Raw genomic sequence first — 13,287 nt, 5'->3', positions numbered from 1 at the left:
TATATCTTTCCCCATTCAGATTGTGTGTTTGGCTATATGTATGAATGCGTTTTCGTTACTTGTTTTCAGTTCTTTTTGTTTATACAGGGATCACGGATGAGCGTATCGGAAATATGTTCTGGATTGCTGTTCAGTCTTTGAGTTTTGTTAACCACCTGCGGGCCATTGCGAAACCGGCCACACAGGCGCTAGTGCGTATGGGGTGATTTTTTGATAGCATTCACAAATAAGAGTCCCTACTAATTGATAGCAAGAACAACATAGTTTCTAGGTAGTTTTATGTTTCATCTCTTCGGCCTAAGGCTCCCATATCTCCTGTTTGTTCTTTTGGTATGTCAGCAATTAATAAACCAGCTCCAGTTTTCGTCTATCAATTTGATTTGCTAAATTGTAAAGTTCCTGTTTTTCAGAATGGTATCAGTTTGTTGCTTTAGAATACTTATTATCGTAATTCAGACGTATTTGTCTTGTTGTTCTTTGTGTTTCTTGTTCCGATAGAATCATTCAGTAAGTGGTATTACAGAGTTAACATACATTTTTTAATCAGTGCGCTCCAATCAAGCCTCCTATTTAGTCTCGTTTCATTGTCTGAGCATGCTGATGGAGCAATAAATAATATCTCACTATACTAATGGCACACGGTACTAACAGTCGCCCCTATATATACCATCTGCATGTGTAGCCTTGAGTTTAGGTCCGCCAAGACAGCCGAACGGATTGATTGTTTGCAAACCAGTAACGTAAAACCAGTCAAAGTTTATTTCTTGTAAAAAATGATTCAGACTTACATACTGCCAATCAGCAACTTGCTTCCTACCATACAGCACAGCTGCTGGCTTCGAGCGGTTTGATTTGATAAAAGTTTTCCTATTACAGCTAATTACGCAGACGTTTCATTAAAGCCACTCGATAAATAAAGTACTTTTCCACACTATTCAACAAATGGAAATCTCAATAGCGCGAAATCATTCAGAATTGTACACCTTTGTTTCGTTCCTTAACTTGCCATTCGAACGCTAGCAAAACTCCAAGAAATGAAGGTAAAAACCCGTTTGCAAGGACTAATACAACATTTTCTTCCTCTCACACTTCCTAATTCCGACGATACGACTATGAACCTAGTACGGAAATGACGCGACCCGGAACAATCTTCCAAACACCGATTATTACGCGACGCGAATCGACGACCCGACGCGATGACGAAGACGACCCGACATTTTAACGAACGCGAACGCGAAATTTATGCTTAATTATGCTGCCTTCAAGTCCCTACTTACGTATTTGACCTATTTAACTATAATATCACCGCTTCTTGTTGCCCTGTTTGTTCGCCATAGTGCCAAAGTAAAAAAAAAGAACATCTACATCTGGATTTCCGATCTCGAGATGCAAAGATGGGAATTTGTTCATTGTATAGCCGTCAGATTCACATTTATTGCCCTTCTCTCTATTGCTCACGTGGTAGCTAAGAACAATCAGAGTTTGTAGTGGCTTTGAATTCATCAGTAGAACCCAAAACTGCATTGAGATAATAATCACCACCCTCAGAACTACAAAAATTAAGCATTCTTCGCTGTCCCATGCATTCAATATCATTCATTCATTCTGCTCTCTATCACACTTGTTCCCTATGGTATAGTTCCTAATCTTCCCTAGCTTGATTAACCTAATCTGTCTTAAGTTTGTTTAACTTTTTTCCCTAACTTTAACCCTCCCTCAATCTTGGCAATGTTGGATCTGTTCATTTTGGTATGTTTACGTTTCTTTTCATTTGCTTTCCCTCTCTTTCTCTAATGCTACTGAGTACTCGCACAGCCCTATCTTCTAGATAAACGATTTCTCTCTGTGTTTGATCAACGATTCCCTAGGTTATTAACTCGGCCCTATTCTAGTTATACCCTAGCACCTACTCCAACACGTCAGAAGCCTCCAAAAGGAGAGTATTAATTTGTTTTACTTATTCGAATTTGGATACTTCACGATTAAGTTCTCTCTGTTATATATTACTTTCTTCATTTCCTTTTGAGGGAGAAACAGGAGGATTTAGATGGGATGTTGATGAATAGGGAAGATTCACGCACTTTTTTGTCGTACTTGTTGCAAAACGATTGGCAAAATAAATTCTTAGCGTAAACCGAACGCCAAATCAGTTCACACCTGTTAACTACTTAAAGATGGTATAGTATTTGTTTTAAATTCAATGTTATAAAATTCATAAACTACTCTCAAAGCATTTGCATGCCATTTCATTTGCTACCCTCTAAACACATTGTTCCAAAACATTTAAAACGTATGAATATGTACAAAATAATTCTTATACAATGTGATAGGATTTAGCAGCGGCATAAATTGAAAGCCGTTGCGCGTTATGGGTACAAAAACCTACCAAAGACATGCGAGGATTTGTCTTTCCAAAGCACAACCAATTTAAAAGAGAAGCACAGCAATATCGACGGTATTACGGGATTGAAAATTTCCAACGAAACAAAACAAAGAAAACGATAGCCTCTATATTCCTCAGCTTGGGAGGAAACGCATCTACATGATTGTAAGAGTAAAATTTCGTATTTAGAAAGTTCTTTAGCTTGCTGTACATGTGCTTCGTTCACATTTGAAAACCTTTCTTCTTTTCAACCTGCCTCAAACTTTTTTCAAAAATCATTATCGGAAAATAAATCTATTAAGAATTCTTCAGTACGTTGATTCGAGATTGCCAATTTCTCGGCTAGAACATTTTCGAACGCATGCTCTAGTTTAAAAAAAACGCTGTTAAAATCAAAAAGCTCAGGACTAATTGCAAAAGTCCAAAGTCAAGTTAAAGATGAATGCATGTAATAACTCATTTCCCAGTTGAAAGATAATCGATCTGCTTTCCATTCTAAAACCACATATCCTTGCATGATGGTAGCAGGTAAAACAAAATATAACGTTCTTGCTTCGTAGACACTCACCGTCCGCCGATAAACATGCGATTCAGTGGTCTTTCAGTTTAGATGCTGTACATTACAGCCAACCGTTCGCTCAACTGCGGCGGGAACTGCTCTACGAAACGGCTCCAATTTTCCTCTCCCACTTGCATCTTGAAACCATGAAGAATCTAGGGTGAAAGAATGAAACTTTAATTTACATTCCCGGGGTAATGTCTTTATAACAATGTCTACCTTGTGTAGCATATCGTGTAAATCCTTCTTCGGAGTCATCCACGAGGCGGCGGCGTCGCAGAAAAATATGAAATCGGGCACTACGCCGACCGGATTGACCGTGATCATTTGACACATCCCACGGAAGGCGGAATCCTTTTCCTCATTATCGCGAATGTTACGCAATGACGAACACCTAATAGTTTGTGAGTACCATTGCGAGAAAAAAAATGAAGATAAAAAGATAACACAAATTAAAAAGGGTCCTTGAGAATACAATTGATCATTGCAACTGCAAACGGTAACAGTTAATTTAAATAGGAACATAGTCGGTCATGGTAGATGACTTTTTTTCATTCTTCGACAAAAGAGCACAAACATACGACATAACATAATAGTAGCATATTGAAATGTAAACTCTAACACCCTGTACAGAAATTATTTGAAAAAATGATACAGTGAACGGTCGAAATATTATTTAGTTACACACCACTGCCGCACAAACTGTTGCAATGAGGGGGCCACCTCTACGGGACACACGAGACCTAGACGCCCAATTGTTATCGCTGTACAGGAAAAAAGGAAAAGAGAAAGAAAACAAAACAAATAGTAAACAATTTGGAAATGACACGGAAATTAGTAGGCAATAAGTCTTGAATTGACGATATAAGTCAGTTTCGCCTACATACAAAAAAAGGATTGAATAGGCTTGAAATTTTTTTAAAAGGTTGATAATTAAATAGATGTTCATATGCTTCAAAAAACTCTTTTTTCAAGTTGTTTATTTTAGGAGAATACACATTAGACACCATGTGTTTTATTCTGCGAAAACCTCTGCCATTGCGAATCCAAAACATTACGAATATACCGTTCAAAGCACGTACAATATAAAAAAACATCTTTCAACAAAAAAGGACGTCTTAACATTTAGTATTCCGGCCATTACACAGAGGATTATTAGTTTAGCATAATATCCTCAACAACGAATGTTCCAAAGTGAACACATTATAACATAAAACAACTATTGATAACAAAAAGATCACACAAGGGCCAACATAGATAAAAATGCAATTTATGCACTATTGATTATTGGCTGGATGTATATTACCATAATGAATTTCCCTCAAAACGAAAACAATATATGATGCTGTTAAACGAATACTAAGCTCAAAGTATGCTTATTCTTTTGCAGCCTTAAACGACGCGGACGCGATCACTTACCGGTATTTTCCAGCAAAGTCTTCGGCGTGTTGGTGTTGTTAATGATTTCAATCAGAGGTGCTAACACCATTGGAATGTACGGTTTAGTGTCTTCCACTGCAAAAAATGAGAAGATTTTAATCGACATTCGTACTTAATTTAGGAGCTATCGAATTATATGTGCTTACTTAGCTTGATGCTGATTTCTCCAATCGCCCATGTTGCATTGTTGCAAACTGAAATATACTCCGGATTCAAATTGTGGCCCAGGATGGGTAAAAAGTCTGCAATGTGTGGATGTACGTGCTGGAAGCAAGCCTTGGTCAAATCCCCGAGCAAGGCGAAAGACGACTGCCGTACCTGAAAAAAGGGTAAATGATCTTTTATTGAACGTTCTTTGAAGAAGTGTCTGCAATGCGGAATGTAGAGTATACCTCTGGCATCGAATCCTGCATGCACTGGTAAAGCAATTGCATGATGTTGCTGCTCGAAACGAGCGATTCGATGTAGCAATCTAAGCCCTCCGCCAATCCAGAGAGTAAATCCAACGCGACGATCATGAAATCCTTGTCCGGCTGCTCGAACTGTCCCGGGCTGGTGGTGCTTGCTAGATCCTGATTCAACGTTTGCTGAACCAGCGAAATACACCGGCGATAGACCGGCTCCGAGTAGGGTAGGAAACCGGAATGGAGTGCCGTTGCAACGCTCGAGAGACACTCTAGCAGCGGGAACAGATCTTTGTCTTCGTCCTTTAGATTGTTCCACTTCTCGATCAACGGTGGCATCAGCATGCTGATGTATTCCGGCTTGTTCAGATGGTGCCCTACAGAATCGGCCAGCGTACCGATTGCGTCGTACAGGATCAGCAGATTCTTATGCTGGTACTTGCGGAAAGCAAAAACAAGTGTGTCTAATATAAAGCCCAGGTAGGGCACCAGTTCTGTACATGCCTCCTCTTCCAGCGTGGCAAAAGCCGAACAGGCCGCCTCTTGGACGCGTTTGTTGGCATCCAGAATGCGCTTCAGCAGTTCCTTCATCAGCGGCTTTAGATACTGATCGTGGGGCTGACTAACGACCCAGTGCGCATAACGCGACAGCGTCCAGCAGGTGATGGAGCGCACGAGAGCCTTCTTGTCCGAGAGACACACGATCAGATACGGTATAAGCTCGGGCAGATGCGTCACCATACCGTTCATGCAACCCTCAGCGATCGCACCTAGCGCCAAAATTCCGCTCTCCTTGATCACCCACTCTTCGTGGAACAGTGTCTCCTTGAGGATAGGCAGCAGGATAGGAAGGAAGTCATCCTTGAAGACGTTGGCCAGCACGTCCAGCGCAGCCGCGCTGCACTTTCGCAGGTTCCAATCGGACAAATTGCTATCGTCATCCATATCGTCATACGGATCGTCAATGTCCTCGTCGTCATCGTTGCCCTCCATCGAGCGTACCGCACCGTCGTTCCCGCTAGCTCCGGTGCCAATCGAAGGTTTTTGCGTATGGGTGCGAGATTTGTGGAACCGAGGCTTGATATCTTCGTCGCGGTCCGGGATCATTTCGTCCTCCTCTACGTCTCCCTTCAAGATGATGATGTCGATGTCGCTGTACTTCATGCCTCGCACCAGCACCGGCACGAGGCGTGGCAAGTGTGGCGTCAGGACCTCCTTGCAAATGGTTTGTTCTGCAAGCGTCAACCAAAATTCACATGCCTCCAGCGACGTTTCGTCCGAGTCTTGTGTACGAATCAGCATGTACTCGATGATACTGTTCATGTGCGGCATTAGTCGATCCATGCGTACGTCCAGCAACATGACCAATCCCCGGCAGACATTTTTCCGCACCTCGCGGTCGTCATCCGATGATAGGTGGAACAGGTTCTCGATGAAGGTATCGATGTGAACCATCAGCGCCTGGTTTCGATTTATGATAAACTGGTTGATGCAGGCTATCGCATTCGACCGGATCTTGGGACTCGAGTGGCGGAAGAACTGCAGAAACTTCGGGATCATGATGTTCAACGGGCGGTTCAGGTCGGTGCTGTCAAGCGTATCGGCCGAGTCCTCGCAGATTTTCTGTAATGCTCCAAACGCTCCCTCGCATACACTGTAGTCCTGCGAATCGAGCATATCACACAGCGTCGGCAAGAGTTCGGGCCAGTTCTGCAGGCCGCCCTTGTTGGCGATGGTCGTAATAAGAATGCCGGCGGTGGCTCGGATCAGCGGCGATGGGTCACCGAGTGCCATGAGACATTCCTGTTTGATGTACTCGATAATCACCGGCTGCAGCTGCGTGCCATGGATGCGGATGTTGTTTTTTAGTATCAATCCCGAAAGTGATCGCGTTGGTTCATCCTCGGAAGTGAGCTTCGTCAGCACGTAAATGAGATAGTTGTTAAAATCCGGGTACTGGTTGAGCTCTTCCAATTTCTGTTAAGAAAAAAGTAAACAGCAACATTGTCATGATGAACGCACTTTTCAAAGGTGCAGTATGGGCCCTGCTTTCGTTTCTATATACCATCTGGACGTTTCGCTGAACCATGTTATCCGTTGATTGTGATTGCTTCAGCAGGGTGATGATTTGGCTCAGGCCATCCGGTTGCGGTTCCCACGTCATTTTGCTGGCTTTGGGCAGGCGAAGCAATGGATGTTAATCACCAACTATGCAGGTGCTCTCTTTAGGTGGCTGTCCTTTGTTCTCTATCTAAAAAAGGCGTATTGCAAAGGATGCCACGGCGTTTAGCACGCCCCGGAGTACACGCGTGAAGCGCTAAAACGTGAATTCAACGTTCCAATTGAAATTGCAGCACGAGGAACGGTAGCGCGAACAATCGAAGCACTCAGAAAAAGATGTCGCCAGAAGAATCGAGCAAGTCTTCGGTGCGTGCGTGTGTACCAGAGTGTGAGTGTACGTGTATGTGCGCCTTTCTACAATCTTCGAACGTACTGGATTTCTCTTCGCCTTTTCGTCCTTTAGAAACGACGATATTCCTCAAGTACTGTGCGTACTTTGACGAAGATGAAGCTATCTATACTTGAATCACAAGGAAAGTGCGCGTGTAAAGTGTTTTTCACTTCTAATCACCGCAACAAAAATTAACCTATGTTTGCGACCCAATACGGATCATAGAGCTAGGTACTGTAAACCCATATGCTCTGTGGTACAGTTGACAGATCATTACGACCTAGAGATGGGCAAAACGAGCGTTATTATGTTAGCCAATATATCTCGTTTGTCTACCTAATTTACGTATTAAGATTAAAATTATAAAATACCAAATATATACTATTATTTGCATTAGACATTACTACTATTTCTTGCCTAAATTGAAGATTAAAAAAAAATGAAAAAGTGACAGTTTTGACCATACTTGTTTGACAACAAATCGACAACATTTCTGACAGTATTCGACAACACTTCAATAATGATGAGAAATTAAATTATGGTAAAAAATACTGCGAAAATTGAAGTCTAAACACACGAATAATCACAGGAACGGATAGCAGAACGTGTTAACAACGATATATTAATGTAAATACTGCTCAAGGAGCTAGCATCAAGTCGTATCGTGAATTATTTGTGATATTATTTCTAAAGAAGAAAAAGAAATAAAATCTATTTACGTGTCGACCCGGTATTTTCCGTTGACTTCCCCGTACCCAGTACGGTACATCAACGTTTAGAAAAGGTGTGTCCTAAACAGAACAGACCATGGGATCCAAATTGGAGATAAATATCCGCAGCTTGATAGCGCAGTGCGAAGAAATAGTTACCGAGAACAAGAACGATTGGCGCCTGAAGAAGTACATTCGCTCGTTAGACGTTATGGTACAGGAGCTGGAAGAACAGTATGAGTAAGTGCCAAATAGGCGTTGCAGTATTTTAGATGGTAGCATAAGCTTCGATTCAAATCCCTTCTAGTGGCACAGAGAATAGTCTTGTCCAAGAGTACCAAAGTCGATGTGCTGAACTAAAACAGAGCGCGAACTACATTGAGCCTGCGTTGGATGAGAAGCTGCGGCTTCGAATGAAACCGAAGGCGACCGATGTGGCCGGAGACGACGTGGTGCGTGAGGTGCGGCAGCTCCATGATCAAAAATTTGAAAAGGAACTCCGCAGTGAACTGTTCAATGGCAATTTCTCGACCATTCGGCGGAGAGCCGGCCAGAAGGTTGCAGAGAACCTAGAGCAGACGGTTAAGCAATATTCGGATGAACAAGAAAAGTTGGCGGAAGATATGCTTAGGGTAATCGCGATACGTTGAAATGACGCAATGTGATAAGGTATATCTAAATCGCTTTCGCACTTCCCATTTCAGTTAACGAGAAACCTGAAGGAGCAGACTGAAACAGCTAACAAAATTCTTAAGAAAGACACTGAGGTACTATCACGCCTTCTTACGTCTTTGGGAAAATTATTAATTTACTTTAATATGCTTTTTGCAACAGGTTGTATCCAAATCCGCCAAGTTGACTGACCAAAACACTTCCTCTCTCATGACGGAATCGACCAAACTACAGGAGAACTCCAAAAAAGCATGCAAATGTTGGATGTGGTTAATGATCGTTCTAGTTATGGTCACGTTTATATGTAAGTATTAAAGATACCGATTTTAGTTCGCTTTTGCCCACCGAATCTCTATTAAAACGTTCGTTTCCTTTCAGTTATGGTGATGTTTATGAAAATAATGAAAAAGAAAGTGTATTGAAGCGTCACCATCCATCGGTTATTACGGGATCCTACATTAATCACTAAAGTAGGCAAGGTGCACGGTTTGTATCCGACTGACTAGACAATTCCTGGAAGTAAGATTAACTACAACGCTTTGTTCGTGTTTTTGTTGATCAGTACGAGCATTTTTTGCTTTGTAAATTATGTCTTTATTGCGCGTATGAGAATATAACAAACATAAACCATTTTCTAAACAGCAGTTTTTTACACGTGTGATATGGGAGGTACTGTTTGCGGAATGTTTCTTCGGAGCGAAACATGCGGAAACGACTTTATTACTTAAATGAATAAATTCGACCTTGCCCGGTATCCAAGCCGAGGATGGGCGGATTGCTACGACAGTTCTGGAAGCACGAGAGGGGAACGGGCGCAAGGCGCTTCACATTCCGTTGTACGCCGGGCCGCCGCCACCCTCCGGAACCACCCAGTTGATGTTCTGTGTAATGTCTTTGATGTCGCACGTCTTGCAGTGGATGCAATTTTGTGCGTTAATCTGTAGCTTCATGTTGCCGCCCTCGTCGTTCGGCACGTATTCGTATACACCGGCAGGGCAGAACCGAGCCTCCGGACCGTCATAGATGGTGAGATTATTCTTCACGGGCACGGTATCGCTTTTCAGGGTGAGATGTGCCGGTTGGTCGCCCTCGTGGTTAGTGCCAGTAAGCGCGACGGACGACAACAGATCGAACGTTAGCTTACCGTCCGGTTTCGGGTATTCGATTGGTTTGCACTCCTTCGCGGGCTTCAGGCGAGTGTGATCTGGCGAACCGTGATGCAACGTCCACGGTTCGCGGCCTCCGACGAGAATGCTGAAGCCACTGTACGCCACCCCACCGAACAGGCCAAGCCCCGTGTGGAAACTGGGTCGTGAGTTACGCACCTTATAGAGATCCTTCCAGACGTATGATTCCTTTATGCTGAAATAAAACCAGTATCGAAAGGTTGCTTAAAGTTACAGTTTGTTTTTTGCATGCCACTACGTTTGTGCTCACCGTTCTGAGTAATCTTTCGGCTCCAGGCCAGTCTTTTCTTGAGTAGCACCGGAAAAGACAGCCTCGCAGGCACTTTCGGCGGCCAGCATGCCACTCTTCATCGCATAATGGCTGCCCTTGACGCGGGGCACGTTCATAAAACCGGCACCACACCCCACGAGACATCCTCCCGGGAAGGTAAGCTTAGGGATGCTCTGGAAACCGCCCTCGTTCAAGGCACGCGCTCCGTACGCAATCCGGCTGCCACCCTCGAACGTGCCACGTACCTTCGGATGCGTTTTGAACCGTTGGAACTCCTGGAACGGACTGAGGTATGGGTTGACGTAATCTAGCCCGATAACGAACCCCACCGCGACCAATGGTGTCGGTTCATTCAAGTGATACAGGAACGATCCACCGTAGGTGTTTTTGTCCAGTGGCCAGCCGATTGTGTGTTCCACCAGGCCAGGCTTGTGGTTTTCGGGTTTAATTTCCCACACCTCCTTCAACCCGATACCATACGTTTGTGGGTCATTCTCTGCGTTTAGGCCGAAGCGTGTCATTAACTGCTTCGACAAGTGTCCCCTGCAACCCTCCGCGAAGATGGTCGTTTTGGCGTGCAACTCCATGCCGCGGGCGAACGTGTCCTTCGGGGCGCCATCCTTACCGATTCCCACGTCTCCCGTGGCGATCCCTTTCACGGAACCATCCTCGTGGAACAGCAATTCGGCAGCAGCCGTTCCGGGGTAGATTTCCACCCCAAGAGCTTCCGCCTGCTGTCCTAGCCAGGCGACGACATGTCCCAATCGTACCACATAGTTCCCCCGGTTGTCCATTGGCCATCCTGGGAAAATTGGAATCGGCAGCTTGCCCGACTCAGTGAGGTAGGAGAATTTGTCATGCGTCACGGGAGTATTGAGGGGAGCTTCCTGCTCTTTCCAGTCCGGGATGAGCTCGTTCAGCGCGACGGGATCGAGACAAGCTCCGGACAAAATGTGTCCTCCGACTTCAGCTGCCTTTTCTACCAAGCAAACGCGCAGCTCTTGTCCCTTTTCGGCTGCTAGCTGCTTCGCACGAATGGCGGCCGATAATCCTGCCGGACCTCCACCCACGATCAAGATATCCGCCTCGTCGACGAAACGTTCCATGTCGACCTCTGGGAATGGAGGGAGCAAAATATGCAACGTGTGGGACGCTAGAAGAAAAGATGCCATTAGACACTTACCTGCCCATCGCGGATCTTTGTCGCGGGAATGTATCGTGTAGTGGGTGGTGATTTTAGGGAATTGTGCCGAGGCTTCCGAATAGCATCGTCTCTGCTGGCGACCGAGTATTGTTCGGGTATCTACAAGCAAACCAACGAACACCCGGCATAGTTAATTGCATTCGATTGCGAAAACCATGGAGCAGCGCGAGCGACATCTCATCAAAACATTCTCGCAACGTTGGTGAGGTCAAAGTCCAACGCACATCTGCCGTAGGTTGCCCCGGCACTTACACTTGGCAATGTTTAGGATGTTCCGCGACATGCTGAAATAGTTTCGTTCCTGATTGCGGTCACGCTGGCGGCACGGTTCGTTATGTAATTCTGCTACCTTCCGGGTTCCAAAACATTAATCCTAGCGCGATATGTACACTAATCGATTGGCTGGAAGCTGGAAACGGGCAGGTCCGTATACGATCACTTCCACAGGTTTCTGTGCACTTACGGGAAGTTTCGAAGCCGCAATCGTTCGAGATGAGCAGATAGCGTGATTCCGCGAGGAAAATCAGCTGTATGAGGATGTGATGATTTTATGTTGATTAAATGTTGATAATCAAAAACAATATCAACAATAACAGGTGTATGATAAGGACTAAACGGTACGAAACCCGAAAAGCCTCGAAACGTCAAAATACGTGATGAATTACAACGTATCCTTTTATGGCCAAAAATATGGAAAATGTGCAAAATTTTCAATAACTCCCAGATTATCATGTATTTTAATAGTTTTTGAATGGTTTAAGGCCATATATATTTGTTGCATAATAGATTAAATTGATAAATATGCGTTTTATATGTTGACAAAAGCACACTGTGCACTGTGTTTTGACATTTTCTGACCATTAGTGATGGAGGACGTAGATGTACATGTACATAATCTAATATAGTGCAAACGCCTGAAAGGTATGCAATAGCAATACACGTCGTATGCATTGCCCTTAGCACCAACTATTCTAGCATTAATCGATTTTATGTTATTCAAGGATTATGTTGCAAAGCGTGGAATTTACATCACTTCTATTTATTTAAGTCATTTCAAATATCTACGTCTTGCAAATCAGGAATTTTCGGATGCTTCCAGAGATTAAAACACAGGATGTGCGACGAAAGCATAAGTCGGAGTCCTTGAAGGAGTCGAAGGATTCCGAACGTTCCCAAAAACCATCAGGCTCTGTATTTCTCACGTTCATTCATAACTTCATAGATGCACTTGGAAACTCTGCTGACCTTCACCGGGAACGGGACGAAACGACTTTCTCAGGGAAACGAGGTCAACGGGGACAATTTTTTTAGGTCAAAACTATGTTCAATTAGCTCTGAACGAGTCGCGATCTACGCACTTGTCGCTCAACCTGACAAGTGCCGACGAGACGCCGACAAACGGGCCGGAGTTCTGCGATTGGTTCTAAATTTGTTTCAAGTGGCGCCGTTCATGCGTGGTTTCCATCGGCATTACACATGTTTTCGGGGGTGTCGTGTGGGATATAAAACCACCGAAAATCATACCCACCGACCGAACGCTGGCGTCGCGATCCGTGCGCAAGTGGATGCTTCCGCCGTGAGGACTGTCAACCGCGAGCGACCACCGATGGCATCCTGGCAGACGTCCTTGGTGTAATTAGTAGCACTTAAAATTCAATTACACCCGGCGCGACGCTCGCGATCGAGTTCAAAGCAAGCGCCCCGAGGATCTGGCGGAGCCTCAGAAATGCCTCTGCCTTTTTCAAGTCGCCATTTTCGAACGGCGTTTGTTTCCCAACCGTGTCGTACCCCATCGAGAAGGAAGTCCTGCCATCTTTGAACCGATCGATTCGACGACCGTACGAAATCCATCCAGCCCGTTGGTAGGGCACCGCCTACCACGCTGTGGGCCACTTCCGATGTGCGGGTCTCTGTTTGTTTTATAGACCACCTTCATCAAACCCACGGAGCGGAGCACAAAGCAGGGAAGGAAGTAGGACCATCGTTAGGACCCATTAATCACCTT

General features: G+C 44.4%; 3 protein-coding genes across 4 annotated transcripts; 1 reads left to right on the top strand and 2 right to left on the bottom strand.

Moving 5' to 3' along the window:
- Positions 1-2,989: 2,989 nt before the first annotated feature.
- On the bottom strand, positions 2,990-6,950 carry LOC128722547 (transportin-1). Of its 2 annotated transcripts, none has more exons than XM_053816217.1 (7): positions 6,852-6,950; positions 4,775-6,763; positions 4,529-4,700; positions 4,362-4,457; positions 3,631-3,706; positions 3,162-3,336; positions 2,990-3,097 (listed from the first exon to the last, which is right to left on the bottom strand). In XM_053816217.1, exons 1-7 carry the CDS (start codon positions 6,948-6,950, stop codon positions 2,990-2,992), a joined length of 2,715 nt encoding a protein of 904 aa, XP_053672192.1. The 2 variants fall into 2 exon arrangements, with proteins under 2 accessions (XP_053672192.1, XP_053672193.1); XM_053816218.1 differs by having other exon boundaries at positions 4,775-6,700.
- A 1,095-nt stretch (positions 6,951-8,045) lies between these two features.
- On the top strand, positions 8,046-9,119 carry LOC128726009 (vesicle transport protein USE1). The gene is made up of 5 exons (XM_053819788.1): positions 8,046-8,188; positions 8,256-8,580; positions 8,653-8,715; positions 8,783-8,924; positions 8,999-9,119. The coding sequence occupies exons 1-5, from the start codon at positions 8,046-8,048 to the stop codon at positions 9,040-9,042; spliced, it is 717 nt and encodes a 238-aa protein (XP_053675763.1). The 3' UTR covers positions 9,043-9,119.
- Positions 9,120-9,187: 68 nt separating this feature from the next.
- LOC128722639 (electron transfer flavoprotein-ubiquinone oxidoreductase, mitochondrial) lies at positions 9,188-11,883 on the bottom strand. The gene is made up of 5 exons (XM_053816315.1): positions 11,746-11,883; positions 11,535-11,691; positions 11,262-11,381; positions 10,058-11,192; positions 9,188-9,982 (listed from the first exon to the last, which is right to left on the bottom strand). The coding sequence occupies exons 2-5, from the start codon at positions 11,563-11,565 to the stop codon at positions 9,445-9,447; spliced, it is 1,824 nt and encodes a 607-aa protein (XP_053672290.1). The 5' UTR covers positions 11,566-11,691; positions 11,746-11,883; the 3' UTR covers positions 9,188-9,444.
- Positions 11,884-13,287: the final 1,404 nt, after the last annotated feature.

Source organism: Anopheles nili, chromosome 3, assembly GCF_943737925.1.
Source record: "Anopheles nili chromosome 3, idAnoNiliSN_F5_01, whole genome shotgun sequence".
Classification (NCBI taxonomy): Eukaryota; Metazoa; Arthropoda; class Insecta; order Diptera; family Culicidae; genus Anopheles; species Anopheles nili.
Note: the sequence above shows the minus strand (reverse complement) of the source record. Positions and strands in the feature narration are given on the sequence as shown.

What these genes read in the sequence shown, in the direction of transcription:
- LOC128722547 (XM_053816217.1), bottom strand. Translation starts at nt 6,950, where the DNA reads ATGACGTGGGAACCGCAACCGGATGGCCTGAGCCAAATCATCACCCTG. An exon ending in TGCAGGATTCGATGCCAGAG is followed by an intron (nt 4,701 to 4,774) that starts GTATACTCTACA and finishes CCCTTTTTTCAG; the next exon opens with GTACGGCAGTCGTCTTTCGC. An exon ending in TACACGATATGCTACACAAG is followed by an intron (nt 3,098 to 3,161) that starts GTAGACATTGTT and finishes CTTTCACCCTAG; the next exon opens with ATTCTTCATGGTTTCAAGAT.
- LOC128726009 (XM_053819788.1), top strand. Translation starts at nt 8,046, where the DNA reads ATGGGATCCAAATTGGAGATAAATATCCGCAGCTTGATAGCGCAGTGC. An exon ending in GAGCTGGAAGAACAGTATGA is followed by an intron (nt 8,189 to 8,255) that starts GTAAGTGCCAAA and finishes AATCCCTTCTAG; the next exon opens with TGGCACAGAGAATAGTCTTG. An exon ending in TGGCGGAAGATATGCTTAGG is followed by an intron (nt 8,581 to 8,652) that starts GTAATCGCGATA and finishes TTCCCATTTCAG; the next exon opens with TTAACGAGAAACCTGAAGGA.
- LOC128722639 (XM_053816315.1), bottom strand. Translation starts at nt 11,565, where the DNA reads ATGTCGCGGAACATCCTAAACATTGCCAAGT. An exon ending in CATCCTAAACATTGCCAAGT is followed by an intron (nt 11,382 to 11,534) that starts GTAAGTGCCGGG and finishes GTTTGCTTGTAG; the next exon opens with ATACCCGAACAATACTCGGT. An exon ending in CCGAAAGATTACTCAGAACG is followed by an intron (nt 9,983 to 10,057) that starts GTGAGCACAAAC and finishes GTTTTATTTCAG; the next exon opens with CATAAAGGAATCATACGTCT.